This window comes from Fusarium keratoplasticum, chromosome 1 (assembly GCF_025433545.1).
Source record: "Fusarium keratoplasticum isolate Fu6.1 chromosome 1, whole genome shotgun sequence".
NCBI lineage: Eukaryota > Fungi > Ascomycota > Sordariomycetes > Hypocreales > Nectriaceae > Fusarium > Fusarium keratoplasticum.
The window spans coordinates 2696510-2715391 of record NC_070529.1 but is presented as its reverse complement, the minus strand read 5'-3'; the positions used below and the strand labels follow the sequence as shown (position 1 = coordinate 2715391).

Genomic DNA, 18882 nt, shown 5'->3' with positions numbered 1-18882 from the left:
TCCTGCATCTTGATCGACTGATTGATTAGATGGCCAGTCCGGTGTCCGGTCCAGGCGCCATCACGGTGCTGCTCGTGTTAGTGCTCACAAAGAGGACCAGGTGCATAACCGACCAGGGTTTGACCCGTTGTTCGGGTCGATGGAGCAGATTTTTTACCGTTCTGTGAAGCTGACGTGCTCAATGGGCATCGTGGCTCTATATCTCGACATCATAGGCTTTGTGATCTGTGATGATGCCCAGGCAAGGGATCGTTGAAAGGCCAACTGCAAGCTCAACAAGGACGACAGCCACACACCGTCAAGTCCTCAGCGTGGATCCAGGGTCCCATCCCTGAATTCCGTCTTACCAGGGCGGCAACACGTCCGTGGGGGAGAGGGCCACAAACTGCAAGCCAAATGCCGTGATCGGTAATTCCATGTGTTGTTGGTTTGCGCGAATTCGGTACCTGCGACGGCTTCACCCGTCTACGGGTGGGATGCAGAGCTAGGCTCATTTCAGGAACGTGGGATCCAACGTGGTGGAATGGGGGTCGCCACGTGAATTGAGGATGACCGGCAGCGGCAGAAATGTTTTTCCATTGTCTTTTGATGGTGGGGTCAAGGGGTATCGCGTGGGACGCGACTAGACGCGTCTGCATGTTTAATTGATTTCGTCCCTTTGTAGAGGACATCGCCGGCCCTTGACTCCCAGTTCAACAGTTGATCACTATTCTTGCCAAAATGACTGCCTCACAAGCTCCTTCCGCTGAGAAGCCCTCCAATGGCTCAAGTTCCTCCGTCAACCAAGAGGAACACCAATATTTGGATCTCGTAAAAGAAATCCTAGAAACCGGTGAGCGTCGGCCAGATAGGTAAGAAAGAAGCAATCCTCCAATGACCGACATCGTTCTGACAGCATTCATAGAACCGGTACAGGCACATACTCCATCTTTGCCCCTCGACCCCTCAAGTTCTCCCTCAACAATAACGGCACCCCAATCCTCCCCCTCCTCACCACCAAGCGCGTCTTTACCCGTGCCGTTATCGCCGAGCTCCTCTGGTTCATCGAGGGAAACACATCCTCCACGAGCCTCAGCGAGGCCGGCATCAAGATCTGGGACGGCAACGGCTCTCGCGAATTCCTTGACAACCTCGGTCTCAACCACCGCGAGGTCGGCGACCTCGGCCCCGTGTACGGCTTCCAGTGGCGGCATTTTGGCGCCGAGTACGTCGACGCCAAGACGGACTACACAGGCCAGGGAGTTGACCAGCTCGCTGAGATTATTCACAAGCTGCGCACCAACCCATACGATCGCCGTCTGATTCTTTCCGCCTGGAACCCCGCCGATCTGAAGAAGATGGTCCTCCCACCGTGCCACATGTTTGCCCAGTTTTACGTCTCTTACCCCCGACAAAAGGATGACGACTCCGAGACCAAGCCCCAGGGCCATCTACACTGCCAGCTCTACCAACGATCCTGCGACATGGGGCTTGGGGTTCCGTTCAACATTGCCAGCTACGCACTGCTGACACACATGATGGCGCACGTCTGCGAATTGGTTCCTGGCAGCCTGACTCACGTCATGGGCGACGCACACGTCTATCTTGACCATGTCGATGCCCTCAACACGCAACTGGAGCGTGAACCCCGCGACTTTCCAGAACTGGAGATCACCCGAGAGAAGGGCGGTAGCATTGACGGGTGGAAAGCGGAGGACTTTGTTATCAAGGGCTATGACCCTCACAAGACCATTGCCATGAAGATGTCCGTTTGAGACTTTGTATGAGACTAAGTGAACCGTCTACGCTGGAAGGATATGGGTTTGGCCGATTGCTATAATGATAGATGGCGTTAGGATAGAGTTTTAGCACACAAGGACCCTGTTTTAGATTTGACAGCTTAATATTTTACGTCCGTGCCATCTCCAGTTTTCTGATGTCTGAGCATCATACGAGGTTCATAGGCTTATCAACCAAAGCTCGATCCAGGGGCGGATCCCCGAATCTTGATGAGAGAGGTCCGGAGTCAGCGGGGGCAATGCCCCTTTCCTTATCTCGGGTTCATCATGTTTAGGAATCAAGTATCTAGCCAAGCGAAAGATGGTCGAAGAGTGAAAGCAATGTGGTGTATGGATCAATATATCACAACTATATTCATACATATACTTGCTGCTAATCATGCAGGTGTATCCAACGATATAGACATGCATCAAAAGTAGCACATACACGCAGTGACGCTGCCCAAGACATGATGGCAGTTCATGCAATTTTCGTCCCCAAAGCGAGTGCTGTCACCGTCAATAGCCCCTCTACTGCTTCTTCTTAGTGGCGGCCTTGCTGGGAGAGCCCTCCTTCTTCGCAGCAGCCTCCTTAGCGTCAGCAGCGGCAGCGGCAGCAGCATCGTCTGCCTCCTTCTTCTCGGCATACCACTGACCAGCCTGGAGAACGAGAATTCCGACCAGGACGAGGGCGAGGATGGTGTTGCTAGCAGAGAGAACCTTCAGGCTGTCCTCGCGACCAAGGATGAGCTCGCCATTCTCGCCCTCGTGCGTCTGGCCGTCGAAGCCATCGTTGGTCCAGATCTCGGCGCTGACGCTTCGCAGAGCCTTGACAATGTTGGCAACGTAGACGCCGAAGCCGATGAGGTAGAGAATGAGAGAGGCGCCGTCAAAGAGGAAGTTGGCCTCGCTGGGTCGGAAGAGCTTGATGAAGAAGCCGAGGAAGCCGACAGAGATGATGATGTGGAGGATGCGGCTGATGAGCGGCGGCGATTGGTGGACAAACTTCAAATGCGTCTCTAGATGATCAAAGAAGTTGTCGGGGATGGGCGCCTTGGTCCAGAGAAGAGGAAAGTCGTAGGGGAAGGAAGCGAAAAGGACGCCGAGGAAGAAGCAGACGGCTAGGGCACGAGTCAGCGCGGGGAAGCGGACACAAGATCATGATCGCACGAGGAGGTACTCACGGGCAATGATCATAAAAGTCGCAAAAGAACCGGATCCATGGTAGCTCTTGGACCGGGTGGTCTTGGACCAGTCGATGAAGGAGCTCATGATGGAGGAGGGAGGGGTTTGAAAGGCGAAGCGAGGCCGAGATCTGTCGCAAAGTGCGGAGGCGGGAATGCACAGCGTAGGCTGAAGCGCGTATGTGCCTGAGCGATTAGAATGTGTCGCCAAGAGCCAACGACCTCGTTGACAAAGTGTCGCGATAGAAGAGAGAGTTGTAGAGGGGAGAAAGTGGGAGAAGGAGGAGGAGAAGAGGAGACGAAGTAGGTGATGGAGCCTCGCAGATAATTGAGGAAGGCGGGAGCAAGTACCTTCCACTTTGGTGGTAGACCGGGGAAGCCCTGAAGTACCTTAGCTGTCCTCACTGCACCCGACCTCAGCTTCTCGTCAAGTGGGCAGCGATAGTGACTGGAGAACGCTGAGGATTAACCAGGTTGCCCAGTATTTGTGGGGTTTGTGAGTGGTTGCTAGGCTCTTGACGGCTCCACAAACCGGGCGAGGTTTAAATTGGCACGAGAGCATTGGCCTGAAGATTCACTCTGTGGAGAGAGAAGAATGGGCCTTTCTAGAAGCTGCACGGATCAGTTCAAGAGTTCATTGATAAACCACTTGGCTGATATGATATAATGGCTTGACTGATAGTCCATGGCGTACTCCGTAGATAAGGCGTCAAGACGGAACCGGCTGGTTTTAACCACAGTGGCTGTCTCTTCCGTCCCATGTCTCACATATAACCCGGTTTAGGAACTGTATAGTAATAGGCGCCTCTTCCAATAGATGAAAAGAGGTGATCTTCTTTCTGTAGCTAGTAGTGTAGACTAGCTCTCGGGCAACCCGTTGGCTAAATCCGTCACTTCCATTCCTCTCATTCCTGTCAACGCGTTGCTGCGTATAGGATCCTCCGCCACCAAACATGGACGAAACTCTAAGGGAAGATGTAAAGAGATTCAGCCTTCTCGAAAAATGTGTTCCTTCCTCCAGTTCCATTTCCTTCTTCCGTATTGTCTCTCGGTGGTGGTGTAGCACTGTCCTGTGCCGTCATTCATCATCTGCTGTGTCTCTTACACTGGCCTTCCACCACTTCCGCCAACTCGGCTTCCAAACATCTTACCAATATTATTAAAAATGTCGAGACTGTCGCCTTTCATTATTGCTGTCCTATTCCTCCTCATCGGCCGCGTAACATCTCTTACCATCCGAGATTCCGGAAGTCAAGACCCAAAGATCTATCGGGAATCTAACAAGTACAAATACTATGGCTGCTACAACGAGACGACCGATATCAAAGACTCTGCCGAGGAACGTGCCCTCACCGGTGGTACCCATCTTGTCAAGGCGGGCAAGATGACGGTTCCTATGTGTCTCGAATTTTGCACTTTCAATGGCACCGAGTATGCATTTGCTGGACTTGAATGGTCACGGTGAGCTTCTTCATTGTTTAGAGGCTGACGTTCTTGACTAATACACTCCATCTCCAGGGAATGCTGGTGCGCCCCGTATCTATCTGCCCTCTCAGAGAAGCTTCACGACGATAACTGCACAAATCCATGCGAGGGAAACTCTTCTCAAGTCTGTGGTGGTCCATTAAAGTTGAGCATATACGAGTTGTCAAAAGGGGGTGATGCACCAGACTCGGCAGCCATAACAAGGACACCATGGCCATTGTTACTCACTGCTGTGTTGGCTGCATGGTTCCTTTAAGATATGAGAGCCAAGGTCGAGAAAACCTCGAGTTGTATAAAAAACATAGAACAGCGATGTCTAATAAAGGGGTATAACGTCATGTCTATCCTGTCATTCGCGATCCTGACTTGCATCATTTCCTTGGCCATAATCTTCACAGCTTCAGGGGAGCCATGCCTCGCTGCTTCACTGCACCCTGAACAGCATCCTTGACACTCTGAACTGACCGTCTCCAAGACTCCTGGCCTCTTCCATCTCGGCCATCTTGTTCCACAAGAACATCCAACCACTTGACCAACTTGGTTGCCTTCTCCAAGTCGCGCTCTTCCTGAATCACTCGCACAAGAAACTTTTCCAGAACTTCAACATCTCTTCGGTGAGGCCCTTCCTTCCTCGTCTCGCCGTGCCATGCGTCTAGCATGTCTTTGACCTCTCGAGTAGAACTGACCCCTAAACCTGGAAATGTGACCTTGCGTGGCACTGGGGCGAACTGAATTCTACGCTGGCCACCTGGCAGTAGCCCCTCGGGATCAGGAGTATTCTGCTTCCGCGAGGGAGCATCAAGTCCTGATTGTTGGGCCAGTTTCCGGCGCCGATGATCAGCAAGTACTTCTTTTCGCACGTCTTCTGGTAGTTCCGAGAGGAACTCTGGGTCGAGTTCTTCGATTTCCTCCTCAAAGGCGTCGCCCACAGAAGCCGCAGCTCGGAAATTAGTCTGCAACAGACCAGCCTGGGCATCCTTTTGCCGCTGAGCCTTGCTAAACAAGCCTCTCGCGCCACCTCGTTTCGTAGGTGTACTGGGCTTCTTTGGCTGGATAGTGCGGTCTTTCCTGGGGGACTGACGTGGAGTGGTCTGCCTTGGCTGTTGCCCGTAGGTAGCGAGAATCTCAGCCTTCATATCATCGGGTAGTGCATTGAACACCTCAGGATCGACTTGAGACGGCATCATGTCGAGCGGCATCGGGCTCTGAGACCTCGACTTCAATGCGGGAGACTCAGCGCGAACCTCGGCTGCTCTCGACTTTTGTGCCATGAGTTTGCTGCGGATGTCACTCGGCAGTTCTGCAAGGATAGAGGGATCTGCGTTGCTTGGGATAATGAACTGCGTCCCAGAAATATTGAGAGGAGTCTTTGCTTTCGCATCATCTTGACTGGCCCTGGCAAGAGCCATAGCAGGGTGTATCCTTTGCTTTCGAGGTGTCAAGGGATCATCAGCAATCGGGTCCAGCTGGACCTCACGGTTTGGCGTGCTCTTTGGCTTCTCTGGGCTGTCTATCTCATCAATCTGCTCTGTCGTAGACGGCTTCCTGGCGGGAGACGGTTTCGCAAAAGCAGTAAAGACAAGTTTCTTCTGACTTCCATCCGGTGCTCCTGCGTTCGCTTTGATAGCTTCGAGTTTCGTCATTTGTACTCCGAGTCCACGAAGATCGCCGGGGCTGAACTTGAAGGACCGCAGTACTGCAATGGCTTCTTTGCCAATGGTTTGATAGCTGTTGGTGGGAACACCAAAGGTGATGCTTTTGTTGAAGGTATCGCATTTGCCGTGACCTAGATGCTTTGCAGGATCAAGAGGTGCATCCATCGACCTTCTCATGATCTTCATGGTCAACTGCTTGCCCTTGACCTGCTCGTTCAAGAGCCGCCTTTCGAGTTCTTTGCAGAGGTTATATATAAACTCCTCGGCCTCCGCTTGGTTGACAAACCGAATGCCCCAGCTGACTTCTGCTGAAACCGATTTGCGTGGTGGTTGCTCTCCGACCTCCGTTTGGTCGATACCGCGGGCGTATTCCCAGAGCTTTTCGCCCGTCTTTGGGCCAAGCACTGTTGTCAGACGCTCTTTTGATAAATCTCGCATGTCTTTGACGTGAACGATGCCGATTTCTTCAAGTTTGCCACCAATACTCCGAGCGACTCCAGGGAGCTGCTCAACTTTCAGGTCTCCAATCAGATCAAGTAGCTCCTCTGGTTTCACTTGGTACTGTCCCGCAGGTTTCGCTTTTCTCAGGGCTACTTTGGCCTGTAGGATATTTGCGCCAATTCCAACGGAAACATGACAGCCCGTCTGCGACTTGACCTTTTCACGAAGGCCTCTGGCAAGGCTGTCTGCCATGTCACGTTCTCTGCTGATGTTCCCACCATCTTGTCCAGTGCCTTGAGAACCGGTATTCGTCATCACGATGGAAGTAATATCGACTAGAGCTTCATCAATGCTGACGCTTTGTACCAATCCGCCTACGCTCATAATCGATTCATAGAACTGGCGGCTTGCTTCTTCGTACGCAGGAAAGTCGTAGGGCAGAACCTTCAAATTGGGGCACTTTTCAAGTGCCGACTTCATCCACATGCCATTTTTGACACCGAATTCTCTGGCTGGATAGTTGCAACTTGCGATCTCGGATCCTGATCCTGTGCCGTGTGCGACAACGGTCGGTTTGTCGCTGTACTCTGGGTGCTTTTTTAGGGAAACCGCACAGAAGAAGCTGTCAAAGTCGACATGCATAACATATCGTCTTGAGCCAGGCCGTCTTTTGATCTTGATACCTGAAAGACCCTTTTCCGCAGCGAGTCGCTGCATCTTTGACTTCAGTTCTGCTTTCCAAGTGGAGAGATGGTGTAATCGGCTCTCCGAATAGAACTGCTTTAAAAAATCGGGGTTGGCGGTTGACGACTTTCGTAACCGAGGATCAGACAGTAACCATGCATTGTGCTCCTCTGAAGTCATTGGTTTTGATGTGTCTGGGGCTTTGGTTTGCTTTGCAGACATAGAAGGACTGTCTGCTTCCGTCGCACCTAGGCCCTCTTCTGCAAACCCAGCATCTTTCGACCCTAGTGGCAATGATTCTCGTGATAATCGCCCCAGAGGCGTGCTTAGCCTCTCAGAAGATGGACTGTCGATATCCATTGTGTTTGGCGTAATAGGCGAAACGCCGGCTGGTGGCCGTACTGGAGTTTGCGCCTTCTCGGCAAGCTCACTAAGCGCTTGGCTGGGTAGTGATGCGGCTTTAAGCTGGCTGGTGTAAAAGCTGCCGTCCGTCTGTTCTCGGTAGCCCTGCTTTGGACGGGGAGTTGATTGTGTGAGACCGCCACTGCTGTCGAATTTGAGCACCTTTTGCCTGGGTCCTTCGTCCAAGACACGATAATTGGACCAAGGGAGGAGCTGTCCGGCCTCGATTGACTCCATGATCCATGTGGGCTTGACAATCCGATATCGACTAAAGTCAACAGACTTTTTGGGGGGCAGTGTTGAGGCAATGATGTGAGTGGCCATGGTCTTGGAGTCCAAGTATTGGAGAAATCCACCGCCATGCTGCACAATCTCGCGATGAAGGCTATGTTCTGTGAGCTCCACTCAGAATAGGAGTTACGGCCCATCACTTACACATGCAAAGGTGGTTGAGTGTAGCCAGTAACGTGTGCGACGATGCCCTTGAAGATCTGAGGCTTGTCTGATGACTCGCGCATCTCGGCATCCAGATTTTGGAGTTTGATCTTCTTGCGCCTAAAGTAGTCGCCGAAACCATTGAAGGAACTGGCATCGTACTCTTCTCCGCCTTCATCTTCAAAGGTGTGAGATTCAATGCGCTTCCTCACTTGAGAAGAGTTTTTATCGAGAACGCTCCCCATCTTGAACCTCGTGATGTGATAAAAGCCTGTCGACTGAGTTCACGCTGATGTTGGTGGATAGGAATGCGCGCCTCGATCGTGGGTGGCGCTCATATTTTGCCTCAAGATTTTCCCTGCTTTCACATGGAGCTCCTGCAAAATGAAGGCATGTTGAGAAGCTTGAAAACCATGATAATGTAACCGTTTCTTGATGAGCGCGTGTTCGTGATGGAGGTTGGTGAAGCTCTCACTTTCATGGAGAGCGGATGCGTGAGTGATGTTGACCGCGTAAAGTGGAGCACGTGGACGCGCCTTTGAACACGACAACCCGTGACTTGTCTACTGCGCCACACATGTCAGCCACAGGTCGCAAGGCTGAACATCGATTTCCATTCACCACCTTGCTGCTGTCAACCCAACCTCTTTTGTTTTTAGCACTCTCTCGTTTTCCTTTCGCTGCTATGAATAACGAACAGTTCCGGAAGCTTATTCACGCAAACTCGAAAAAGAGTTCTGCTAGCAAAGATGGCGCCTCTGCAGCCTCATTATCTACCCCTGGTGGGAGTACGCTGGGTTCGCGCCAACGATCGAGTATCCCAATGACACCGTGAGTGGCCCCGATTTTGTCCCTAGCTGCTTGCTGACGTGATAATGATAGACGCTCTGTAGGGGGTGCCCAAGCCGACTTTGCGCGACAGCTCGCCGAGCGAAACCATGCGACGCGACCTCAGAAGAAATTCAAGTCATATGATCCCAAGGGCGTCAAACTCGCCTCTGGATACGTCGATCGAGCGAAAGAACGCGATGAAGATGCAGAAGATGATCGCGCCGAGAAACTTAAGGAGCTTGAAAAGCAGTTAAAAGATGAGGAAATTGACCAAGAAACCTTCGAAAAGCGACGATTCGAGATTGCGGGTGGAGATCTAGGGAGCACCCATCTGGTGAAGGGCCTCGACTTTAAACTATTGGAGAAGATTCGGCGCGGAGACGATATTTACGGGGAGAAAAAGGAAGAATCGGAGCAACAAGCCGAGCCTGAGCTGGACGTCGACGATGAATTCGATCAACTTGAAGGGCAGGAGGTTCAAGCTGTCGCCAAAGAGAAGACCGAAAAGAAGAAGGGACAATTATCGACAGTATCGCTTGCGCCTGGGAAGAAGCGAACACGAGATCAAATTCTGGCCGAGCTGAAGGCATCAAGAGAGGCAGCCAAGGCGCAGCAGGAAAATGCCCTGGGAGACAGGTTCAAAAAGATTGGAGCCAAGCAGAAGGCCGGGTCACGAATAGAACGAGACAGCAAAGGGAGAGAGGTCTTGATCATCGTGGACGAGGACGGACACGAGAAGCGTAAGGTCCGCAAGATTCAACCCGGGGAGGACAAGGAAGCCGAGGCCAGTAGAGCTGGTCTCTTGATGCCGGGCAAGGATGCAAAGCCGCTTGGAATGGAGGTTCCAGAGGAATACCGCAAAAAGGTAGAACCAGAAGAGGAGGAAGACATTGACATCTTTGAGGGAGTAGGTGACGACTACGATCCACTGGCAGGCATGGATGGATCAGATTCAGACTCTGATGCAGGCGATGAAGAGTCAAGGAAAAAGAAGGGAGGGGAAGACGAAGAAGAAGGTGAAGTTACCGGCAATTCTATGCCTCCACCGCCGAAGCCTCAAGCACCAGCTGCACCACGGAACTACTTTCAGGGCGCCAAGACTGGCCTTGTATCTGAAGAACAGAGCAAAGCGCCGTCAATGTCGGACCCAGCCATCATGGCAGCCATCAAGCGTGCAGCTGCTATCAACCCTATCAAGAAGGACAAGGGCGATGCGGATTCCGATGAGGAGGACCAGGATGAAGATGCGCGGGCCAAGGCGATGGATGAACGGCGAAAGAAGCTCCTCCAGATGGCAGATCGCGACGATGAGGATCTTGACATGGGCTTTGGTACCAGTCGCTTCGCTGATGAGGAGGACTTTGACGATAGCCGGGTCAAGCTCTCGAACTGGGGCGAGGAGGATGACGACGGTGAGGGTAAAGCTCGAGGCGGATCATCAAAGCGAAAACGGGGACCGAAGAAGCGAAAGGGCGATGCCAACAGTGCCGCCGATGTGTTGCGGGTTATGGAGCAGCGGAAGAAGTCATGATGGAGTTGTGTGTCATGAAACACCTCATGCAAGCGTGGCTAATGACAGGCCAGCTAGATTGGCGCATCCAAGGCACTCCCCGCATAATACTCGTCCACACTGCCAGTGCCATGTATCAATCCGTTATTGGTAACATCCAAGACTCAATCAGCAGTTACTGCAATTCTCCCTTGATGCCATGAGTCGAGTCAGTGGACCACGTTGGCGTGCACTGTTGCACATAAGGTCTTTGTTTGTTTGGCAGACCCAGCGATAGGACAAGTGAGGGGCAAACCCCACCATAAGCTCCGTCAGATTGAGAAGGGAAGGTGAAGAGTGCCCCTGGTCTGATGAAACGTCGCAACTCCAACTTAATCTAAGAAACATATGGTTGCGTGTGAAGAAGATATCCTCTCTTTCTCTTAAATACACTTGCTTCCGTGACTTTCGTTCCGTTTACCTACCCGTCTTCACCCGCCTCATTCTTCATTACCTAGAACCATGTCCGAAGCTCAGATCCCCGTCTGGCTGGATTGCGACCCGGGCCATGATGTACGTATAAGCTGCCATGGGCATCTCAGATCGAGCTGGGTTGCGGCCTGGTATCGAGATAAGCGACAAAGATTCAGTTGCATTCTTGCTCCCCTGGCACTCGCTTCTCGGTGGCGTCTTGTCTGAGTGACCAACTACTAACAACCTCGCAGGACGCCTTTGCCATCCTTCTCGCTGCGTACCACCCCAGCATCAGACTACTCGGCATCTCAACCATCTTTGGCAATGCACCTCTTGAGTAAGTCCTTGGACTTTACGCCAGAGAAACAAAGGCTTCACCCACGGTTCCTCGTTTCCTAACCTGTCCTTATCGCGCAGAAACACCACTTACAATGCCGCCTCACTCCTCACCGCCATCGGCAGGCATGACATCCCACTCTACGTCGGTCTAGCCAAGGCCCTTGAGCGCCCTGCCATCCACGCGCCAACAGACATTCACGGCGACTCTGGCCTCGATGGCACCGATCTGCTCCCCAAGCCACTTGTCTCGCCCTCTTCCGTCCCGGCCGTTGAGGCCATGGCTGAGGCCATCCGCGCCGAAGCCCCCGGCACCGCATGGATCGTCGCCACCGGCGCCCTGACCAACGTCGGCGCCCTCTTCCGCAAGTACCCGGAGCTCATCAGCCATGTCAAAGGCGTGAGTCTGATGGGCGGCTCCATCGGCGAGGGATTCTCGGATGCGCCCCTTGGTGAAGTTGACGGCCATCCCAGAATCGGCAACTACACGCCCTGGGCCGAGTTCAACATTCTCGTCGACCCAGAAGCTGCCGCGACAGTGTTTCATACCAAGGAGATCGCGGCCAAGACCACGATTGTGCCGTTGGACCTGAGCCACCAGGTGCTGGCAACCCCCGAGGTGAGAGAGATGCTCCTATACGGGCCTGAAGCCGAAAAGACAGGTCCCGGAAAGACAACCCTGCGGACCATGCTCGTTGAGCTTCTCTACTTCTTTGCGCAAACATATGCGTAAGTCCAGTTCCCATGATACTCGTGCGACTTGAAGTTGACAATCACAGTGATACCTTTGGCATCACCGCCGGACCTCCCCTGCATGATCCCATAGCCGTTGCCGCTGTGCTCATTGGCACTGAGAGCGAAATCCCCTTCTTCGAGTGGGATGCCAAGCACAGTGAGCCGCCGGAGCACAATGAGCGGTTCGAGGTGACTGTCATCACAGAGGGCACCTTTGATGAGGCCAGGGCAGGAAAGCAGACGGGACGTACATTGGCCAAGCTCCTCCCCCCAGGAGAGGAGGGTGTGAGGATTCCTCGCGGAGTCGACACTACCAAGTTTTGGCAGGTTATTGAGGAGTGCATTGAGCGAGCCGACGCAAAGAATGCCGAGCTTAAGAGCGCTAACTAAAGAGATGGATAAGGCAAGAAATGGAGGATCGTATTGCGCAAGCATTCATGGGTATGATTGATGGTTATCATGAGGACTCTATTAGATTACTTTTTGTCTATAATTCTTCCCGAATGACCGCTTCGGCGCCTGAATCCCAACTAAGCATGAATCGCATCGTCTGCTCATAAGTCCAAAGAGTGACAGCGCTCGCTGGTGCTGCCTTGATGAGGCTGATCGGTAGGCCCTTGTAAAGACCGCGGAAGCCCTCGGTTCGTAGGATAGATCGAATCGCCCCCCGCGCCGTTGAATATTCCGGTATGTTCTCATACACGTATCGACTTCGAGATGGACCCTGGACCTGGATACGTTTCCGCACCAGGTCGAGGGGGAACACGGCCGTCTTGGCTATGATACTAGCCATCATGCCTGCAGTAGCATCTCCACTACCCCAAGGCATATGCAAGCCTTCTAACGAGATCCTAAGAGACTCATATGAGACGAAAAAGAGGCCCATAAACGGCACAATCTGGCCGAGGCCAGGTCCAATGCCCCGAAAGAACCCCCTCCAACCCTCGTCACGTTTAATATCCCAGATGGCGCTTCTCAGCGACCGGTAAACACGATGACGTCCTTGAGCCGCAAACCGCGTCCTCAACAGGTCGAGAGGATATGTAATACCAGTTGCGGCGGCACCGGAAGCGGCTCCAGCGATAAAGCTCTCGGCGGCATCGGGTAGGCGTGTCGGGAATGCGGTTTGGAGAAAAACGGTCGTCGAGCGGTAGGTTGTGAACTGAACTGCGCCGTAACATACGTACAGCAATTCGGCAGGGACGTTGCCCTTCCACAGGCCTGTGATTCCTTCATACTTCAGGATGTGTTTTAGAGTCGCAAACGCTCCTTGGTATGCGGGAGCTTCGCGCAGGGGTGCGAGGGGATCGGAAAGGGAGAAAGGTTGAAGTTGGAGGCGGATCTTGACGACGTCGAGGGGAGAGACGACGAAGCTGGATAGCATTAATCAGCCTTCACTTATTCGACAAGCGGGAGCTGGCAACAACATACCGAGAGACCAGACCTGCTATCGCACCCGCAGACACAGTCTGGAGTCTGGAGCCCTGTTCACCAAGTCAGCTTCTGTCGGAGGAAGCGTAAAACTGGCATATCTACCTCATCCTTGAGGTGACCTTCTTTGTGCGACATACACGCGGCCTAGGCCCTGTCGGACCGTGGCTCTGCGCAAATAGATCAATGGGCGGTACGGATATCAAGAGCGCTCTGCAATACGCGCAAACGATCCGAGCAACAGGCGATGGTAATGGCGATGAAGAGTTGTCGAAGTTGCTGAAGGCGATGACCCAGAAAACCCGAAAGTTACTGATAAGGGTCGAAAGATGACCGAACAAAGGAACGTCGGGGGCAGTTATGCCGATGAGGAAGGAATGCACGAGACGGTTAATATGCGGTAGGTAGGTATCGATAATTAATAGATGAATCAAGACATGACAGCTCTGATGAATGCCATGCAAAGTTCAGCGCCTAGCATGATGTTTTTTGCATGTTTGGGTTGTTGAGGCCGTCATCGTCACGGGAATTGAAATCCGTGGCCACTTGCGCCGAAAATTTCAGTGTCACCCGCCCGCTCGCTCCGACGATGCAGTGACGACATGGTCACTTCAGAGTGGACGGGTGGAGGCGGCTGTAGGCGGTGCACTCGCTGCGTGTCTTCTTGTCTTGATCTCGATGGAAGCAGGCATGTCTCTCGTCCTCGGAAACAGAGCAGGTGAGCGGCCTCCCAACCGGACAAGTCAAGTCGGACATGTATCTTCAAGCCATTTTTTTCATGTTGAGTTCCGATGGCGGCTGTTGGGGGGCTTTAATATCCATCGATCGCTCGCAAGCCCCTGCGCTGGACCGAGGTTGGGATCTCTAGAACGAACCCTGCATGCAGGTCTCAAGAAATACTGTGCTACCGTGTGCCGAGAAAGGGGGGCAGTCAGAATAAAGCCTTCATTCTGTGTCGAGGCTTGTGCCCAAGTCACACGATGCTTTTATGTCAGGTTCCTGACTGAGTGGACCTTTTTGTACACGGGCTAACCCTGCAAGGCTGGGCGATTTGAAAGCGTCGCGAGGCTCCACTAAACTCGGGCCGCTGGAACCAACCAATTTCAACCGATGTTGGCGTTGAATCTCTCAGTGAGGCAAGTGAAGCAGGCGAGGCACAGTGAGGCACGGCATAGTAGAGGCTGGGGGTGCTCTTCCATCCGCTTGAACTAACGACAACTCAATGCCAAACACATTAGCTCTAGAAGGTCACATCTCAATTGGTGAGGAAAATGATCACTTTTTAAACACAACAACAAGCTGCAACGTAAAAACAGCATAGCTCAACCGGTGACGGCACCCACGTGGGGCTTCAACCGTCGCGTCTCTACGTACCTACAGTACCCCACGAACTGCGGTCCTCCTCCTCAGCCTCACTGCACCCCTCAATGCGTTAGCTTCCATTGCTCCGAGTCCCTGAAGCCCGGAATTTCAACTGGGAGGTTGCTTTCTCCGGCATTCCTATTGGCTGGCCCGTCGGTACTCGCTGTAATTCAGTCCCAGCCCGCACACACGAACGATACCCAGGGCCGGAGCCTAGAACTAGAACAACTGGGAGGCACGTCACTTGATGGCAACTACCCGCTGATGCAACTTGCCGCATCTCCGATCCTCTACCTTCTGTTCCCGGCTCTCTTCCTCTCTCTTTATTAACCTCACCCTCCCGCACTCTTCTTCTTTATCTCCCACCCATATTCCATCATCTTTCCCCTTCAACTCGTCTTACTCGAAACGACTCCATCAAATCCTTGTCCGTCCTCTTTGCACGTGTTGACGAGGTAGCTCCCTGGATAGCTATCCACCACATCGCCGCGGTCCGACCGAAGCGACGGCACAGAGTTACACGTGAAGCCTAGCCACCTGGTTCGAACGATCACGATCTCGATCTCGTTATTGCGACGACCGGACGAGGCATCGCTGCCACCATAACACCCGACGACTCCCAGCTTGCACTACCAAGCTCTCTCTCGAATCTGCCACGGACTCTCACAATGGCTACCGCTCCAGTCCCTCCTCCAGACACTGCGCAGCTTCTGGCACCGTTTCTTCCTGCCATTCCACCAGCCGCGATTTCGAAGCAGCCGGCCATTGGCATTCTGCCTCTCTTATCTCCCATCCTCCGTCAACGAGTCAATATTCTGTCCTCCTCAAGTACCGAGCCATGGCTGCGCCTTCTCTGCTACGATACATCCAAGGTGCCTGAGCTTACCCAGATTGCCCAAGGCGGCAGTCTTGAGCCTCACCCTGTATCCGGAGAGGTCGAGGTAGACTGGGATTACGATGCTGAGATCCGCTACCGCCGGGTCGACCAAGAGACCCTGCAGGCTTTGGTCGCCCTCTCCAATCTTGGCCTGGCCTTTCGGCTCGTCTACTGTGTAGGCGACCAAGAAGGGGGCGGTGACGGGTGGAGGGTTGGCGAGGTGACTACCACGGATAAGCCTTCTCCGTTCTCGCAGTTTGGCGGTGTTTCCAATATTGCAGAGGCTGAGCGCCAATTTGAAGAGGCCCAAGCAAAGAAGGCGACCAAGCAAACAACTAGTGCGACCAGCCACAGTTTACACGTCCCGAATGGCGGTCTTGAAGATGAGGACGACGACGACGATTACTGGGCGCGATATGATGCAACACCTGCTCGCACACCCGCCCAGAAGCAGTCACCCGCTCCTCCATCCATGCCAACTTCTCAAGTTGGGGACCACCACACGTCTTCAGCCGAGGACGCATATTTTGCGCAGTACGACACTGTCCAGCCCGCCATGGACAACCACGATCCTGACGAGGAAGAGGCGGCAAAGCAGGCGCAGATTGCTCCACCTCTTGGGCTTGGACAGGTCGTGACGCACGACTCTGCCGAAGCCACAGAACTTAACGAGACTCAAGGGGCATGGACACTGGCCGAGCTCGACAAGAGTGATTCAAGCCCAACCCGAAGCGGGGATGACTCTGAGCGCCACGCTGCTCTCCTGCACCCGCGCCCAGCCTCAAGCGCCAGCTCCAACGGGTCGGAAACGGTCGCCAAGCTTGAAGCCTCAGCCGGCAAGCAGGAGCAGAACGAGTTTGGCGTCAAGCAGCATGTCTCGCGTAGTATTCGCAGTCTGTACATGCTTGCCCGCGCCTCGGGTATCGATCGTCAGGAGTTTGAACGCATCATCCATACCGAGCTTGACGTTCTCGGTATGGTGGAGGATCACGATTGAGCATCTAATGAAGGGAATATGACAAATGCCAGCGACTTTTTTTTTCCTATTTGATGTATGAAATGAGTGGCAAGGTGGGGAGTCATGGTTGAGAAATCTCAGTCTGCATGTAAGGCGTTATCATGGGCATACGATTGGGGACAATTCCAGTCAAGGCGATATGAGTTTTTGGACGGTTTTGGGGTCATGCATTAGCAAGGTCTTGGATATGGCTATTGGGCCAGTGTGTGCCTCTTGAAAGAATGAATCAAATTTGAAATGCGAATCATACAGATGGTCATATATGATTTGGCCCAGGCAAAGATGGCCAACCACCCATTCTAACACGGCGATCTATTTAGTGGGATCCTACTGGAGCTCCCTACATTTGGAGATGTTTGTCAAAGAGCACAACGAGCTCCAGAAAGCAGGTTTCGTATTAAATCATGATATAGTGACAGAAGTCGTTTTCATCAACGCAAAAGGCTTTCAAGTAGATTCAAACTCCGGTCCCACAGCCCTTGGTGCGTGGATAACTCAAATAGAACTCCAATAGTACCGTCGCAAACGAATGAGCACCTAAATTTTTAAAAGACAAAGCATGCCATCTACCTTCATATTCGTCCACCATCAATCTTGCGCTCATGTATTGTGAAAGTTCATATTAGTAAAGCTCATGGCGGCATCAGGCAATCACGAGGTTGTCCAGGGCAATCCGCGCAGTCTCCAGGACCTTGACGCATGTGCGTTGCTCTGGTGTGCATGGCTTTGAGGGGTAAATGACACCAGAGACTCCGTCATGCGGGTGACCAGCAGCTATGAGGGCATCCAAGATTTCATGGCGTTTGCGGCTCCGTTCCTCGAGCTGTTTGACGACATCTCTGAGCCCCGGCTGCGTGAATCGCTGGTTCTTCGGTACGTTCGAGCCCGTTTCGTCGAGTCCGTAGACATCGAGGCGGAGGAGTCCGCGAATGGTTAGCCTCCACATATCAGGCTCCAGGCTCTTGTTGTTGTAATTCTCAATGACAGAACATGAGCCGGCATTGTCGCCAACACGCCCCCACAGACCGCCAATATCCTTAAAGGAGAACCAGAATGATCGCCCATGTTTCTTGGCAGCAGCTGTCTCGGCATCGACCATCTCTAGAATGGTAGCGTAGGCGTTGCAAGCAGACGGCACCAGCGTGCCTATCAGCATAAGGTTCTGAAAGCACTGGATCGGGGGCGGCTTCGTCGGCTCATCAATCAGAGGTTTGGAGCAGACAGAACATTCAATAACATCGTGAGCGATCTTGGATGCGTTACGAGCAACACGCATGGCCGGTATAACCTCATCGGGAAGGCGAGTGAGAGAGTCCAGCGCAAGATAGAGCGATGATAGACACCCACAGGGCACAGTGGGAACAGAACGTAGCGAAGGAGGTGGTGGTATCGTAGCGTTGTCATCAGGGGAGCCAACCGACGTGCCGTGGTCGCTTCCAAGTGTCGAGTCGGGTGGTGTAGAGGCATTTGAGTTGTCATGTATCTGCCGGGGACTGAGTTGGTCGGCCATGTATTGCTGTAGTGATGCGTTGAGGTCCTTAGATACAAGGGCCTGTGAAAGATCGGGTTCGTCAAAGCTGATAGTTCCAAGAAGGTCTACGCCACTGAGAGTCAATGGAGGACCCCCAGAGGTCTTTTGGGTTGCCGGTGCATCGTGCTGGAGTAACTGAGGATCTGTAGGAAGTGTATCGAGGTAGTTGTTTGGCAACAAGTCCCAGAACTCGAGATTTGAAGAGGCAGACTCGTCTAAGAAGCCGAGTCCCTGATCAAAACCATCAGAGGGTAAGGGTGGATAATCATGAGCTTGGTCATGGAAGCCGTGGGCAAATGTCAAACCTGTAGTTCCAGGTCCGGACACATCTTGAGCAGGCGGCAGGGGGGCTTCACTCTCCACATGTCGTCTCTTCCGAGGACGTCCCATTGGCTTTTGGGGGGAGTAGTGACATAGAATCCCCTCCTTCTTGCAACGGGAGCAACCATCGGGCTCCTTAGAGCAGGCGAGTTTTCGGGAACCTGATGACTGATAAGTCTCCGAGCTGACGGACGACCACTATCCCGGACTTACGGCATTCATCGCATGCCCGGTGCTTGGGCACGGAATCGGCAGTCTGTGCAACCGCAGTAGATGCCATGTTTGGCCAGATGATGCGCTGGTTCTGGGCCAACTCAGAGCGGCTGCTGATATCAATAAGACAAGGTGTCGGGCGTCGGGTGCTTTTGTTCGGGCGCCTAGGTGCCTACGCCACGCATTCTCTCCGAAGGAAAGGAAGACGGGAAGGGTTATGA

At 53.0% G+C, this 18882-nt stretch overlaps 8 protein-coding genes and 1 pseudogene across 9 annotated transcripts, besides 1 other annotated feature; 5 read left to right on the top strand and 4 right to left on the bottom strand.

Moving 5' to 3' along the window:
* Window positions 1–720: 720 nt before the first annotated feature.
* Window positions 721–1754, top strand: NCS57_00080200 (Thymidylate synthase; the record flags this gene model as incomplete). The annotated part of the gene is made up of 2 exons (XM_053050879.1): window positions 721–851; window positions 905–1754. The coding sequence occupies 2 exons, from the start codon at window positions 721–723 to the stop codon at window positions 1752–1754; spliced, it is 981 nt and encodes a 326-aa protein (XP_052919394.1).
* Window positions 1755–2288: 534 nt separating this feature from the next.
* On the bottom strand, window positions 2289–3215 carry NCS57_00080100 (uncharacterized protein; the record flags this gene model as incomplete). Its single annotated transcript, XM_053050878.1, has 2 exons — window positions 2942–3215; window positions 2289–2878 (listed from the first exon to the last, which is right to left on the bottom strand). The coding sequence occupies exons 1-2, from the start codon at window positions 3027–3029 to the stop codon at window positions 2289–2291; spliced, it is 678 nt and encodes a 225-aa protein (XP_052919393.1). The 5' UTR covers window positions 3030–3215.
* An 891-nt stretch (window positions 3216–4106) lies between these two features.
* On the top strand, window positions 4107–4682 carry NCS57_00080000 (WSC domain-containing protein; the record flags this gene model as incomplete). Its single annotated transcript, XM_053050877.1, has 2 exons — window positions 4107–4402; window positions 4460–4682. 2 exons carry the CDS (start codon window positions 4107–4109, stop codon window positions 4680–4682), a joined length of 519 nt encoding a protein of 172 aa, XP_052919392.1.
* A 136-nt stretch (window positions 4683–4818) lies between these two features.
* On the bottom strand, window positions 4819–8288 carry NCS57_00079900 (DNA repair protein REV1; the record flags this gene model as incomplete). Its single annotated transcript, XM_053050876.1, has 2 exons — window positions 4819–7993; window positions 8044–8288. 2 exons carry the CDS (start codon window positions 8286–8288, stop codon window positions 4819–4821), a joined length of 3420 nt encoding a protein of 1139 aa, XP_052919391.1.
* A 440-nt stretch (window positions 8289–8728) lies between these two features.
* NCS57_00079800 (RED-N domain-containing protein) lies at window positions 8729–10405 on the top strand (the record flags this gene model as incomplete). Its single annotated transcript, XM_053050875.1, has 2 exons — window positions 8729–8874; window positions 8926–10405. 2 exons carry the CDS (start codon window positions 8729–8731, stop codon window positions 10403–10405), a joined length of 1626 nt encoding a protein of 541 aa, XP_052919390.1.
* Window positions 10406–10885: 480 nt separating this feature from the next.
* NCS57_00079700 (IU-nuc-hydro domain-containing protein) lies at window positions 10886–12298 on the top strand (the record flags this gene model as incomplete). The annotated part of the gene is made up of 4 exons (XM_053050874.1): window positions 10886–10936; window positions 11089–11174; window positions 11255–11902; window positions 11953–12298. The coding sequence occupies 4 exons, from the start codon at window positions 10886–10888 to the stop codon at window positions 12296–12298; spliced, it is 1131 nt and encodes a 376-aa protein (XP_052919389.1).
* Window positions 12299–12395: 97 nt separating this feature from the next.
* Window positions 12396–13477, bottom strand: NCS57_00079600 (Mitochondrial thiamine pyrophosphate carrier 1; the record flags this gene model as incomplete). The annotated part of the gene is made up of 3 exons (XM_053050873.1): window positions 12396–13281; window positions 13340–13392; window positions 13445–13477. The coding sequence occupies 3 exons, from the start codon at window positions 13475–13477 to the stop codon at window positions 12396–12398; spliced, it is 972 nt and encodes a 323-aa protein (XP_052919388.1).
* Window positions 13478–15369: 1892 nt separating this feature from the next.
* Window positions 15370–16575, top strand: NCS57_00079500 (uncharacterized protein; the record flags this gene model as incomplete). The annotated part of the gene is made up of 1 exon (XM_053050872.1): window positions 15370–16575. One exon carries the CDS (start codon window positions 15370–15372, stop codon window positions 16573–16575), a length of 1206 nt encoding a protein of 401 aa, XP_052919387.1.
* Window positions 16576–17239: 664 nt separating this feature from the next.
* NCS57_00079400 lies at window positions 17240–18770 on the bottom strand (annotated as a pseudogene). The gene is made up of 2 exons: window positions 18662–18770; window positions 17240–18609 (listed from the first exon to the last, which is right to left on the bottom strand).
* Window positions 17240–18770: a sequence feature.
* Window positions 18771–18882: the final 112 nt, after the last annotated feature.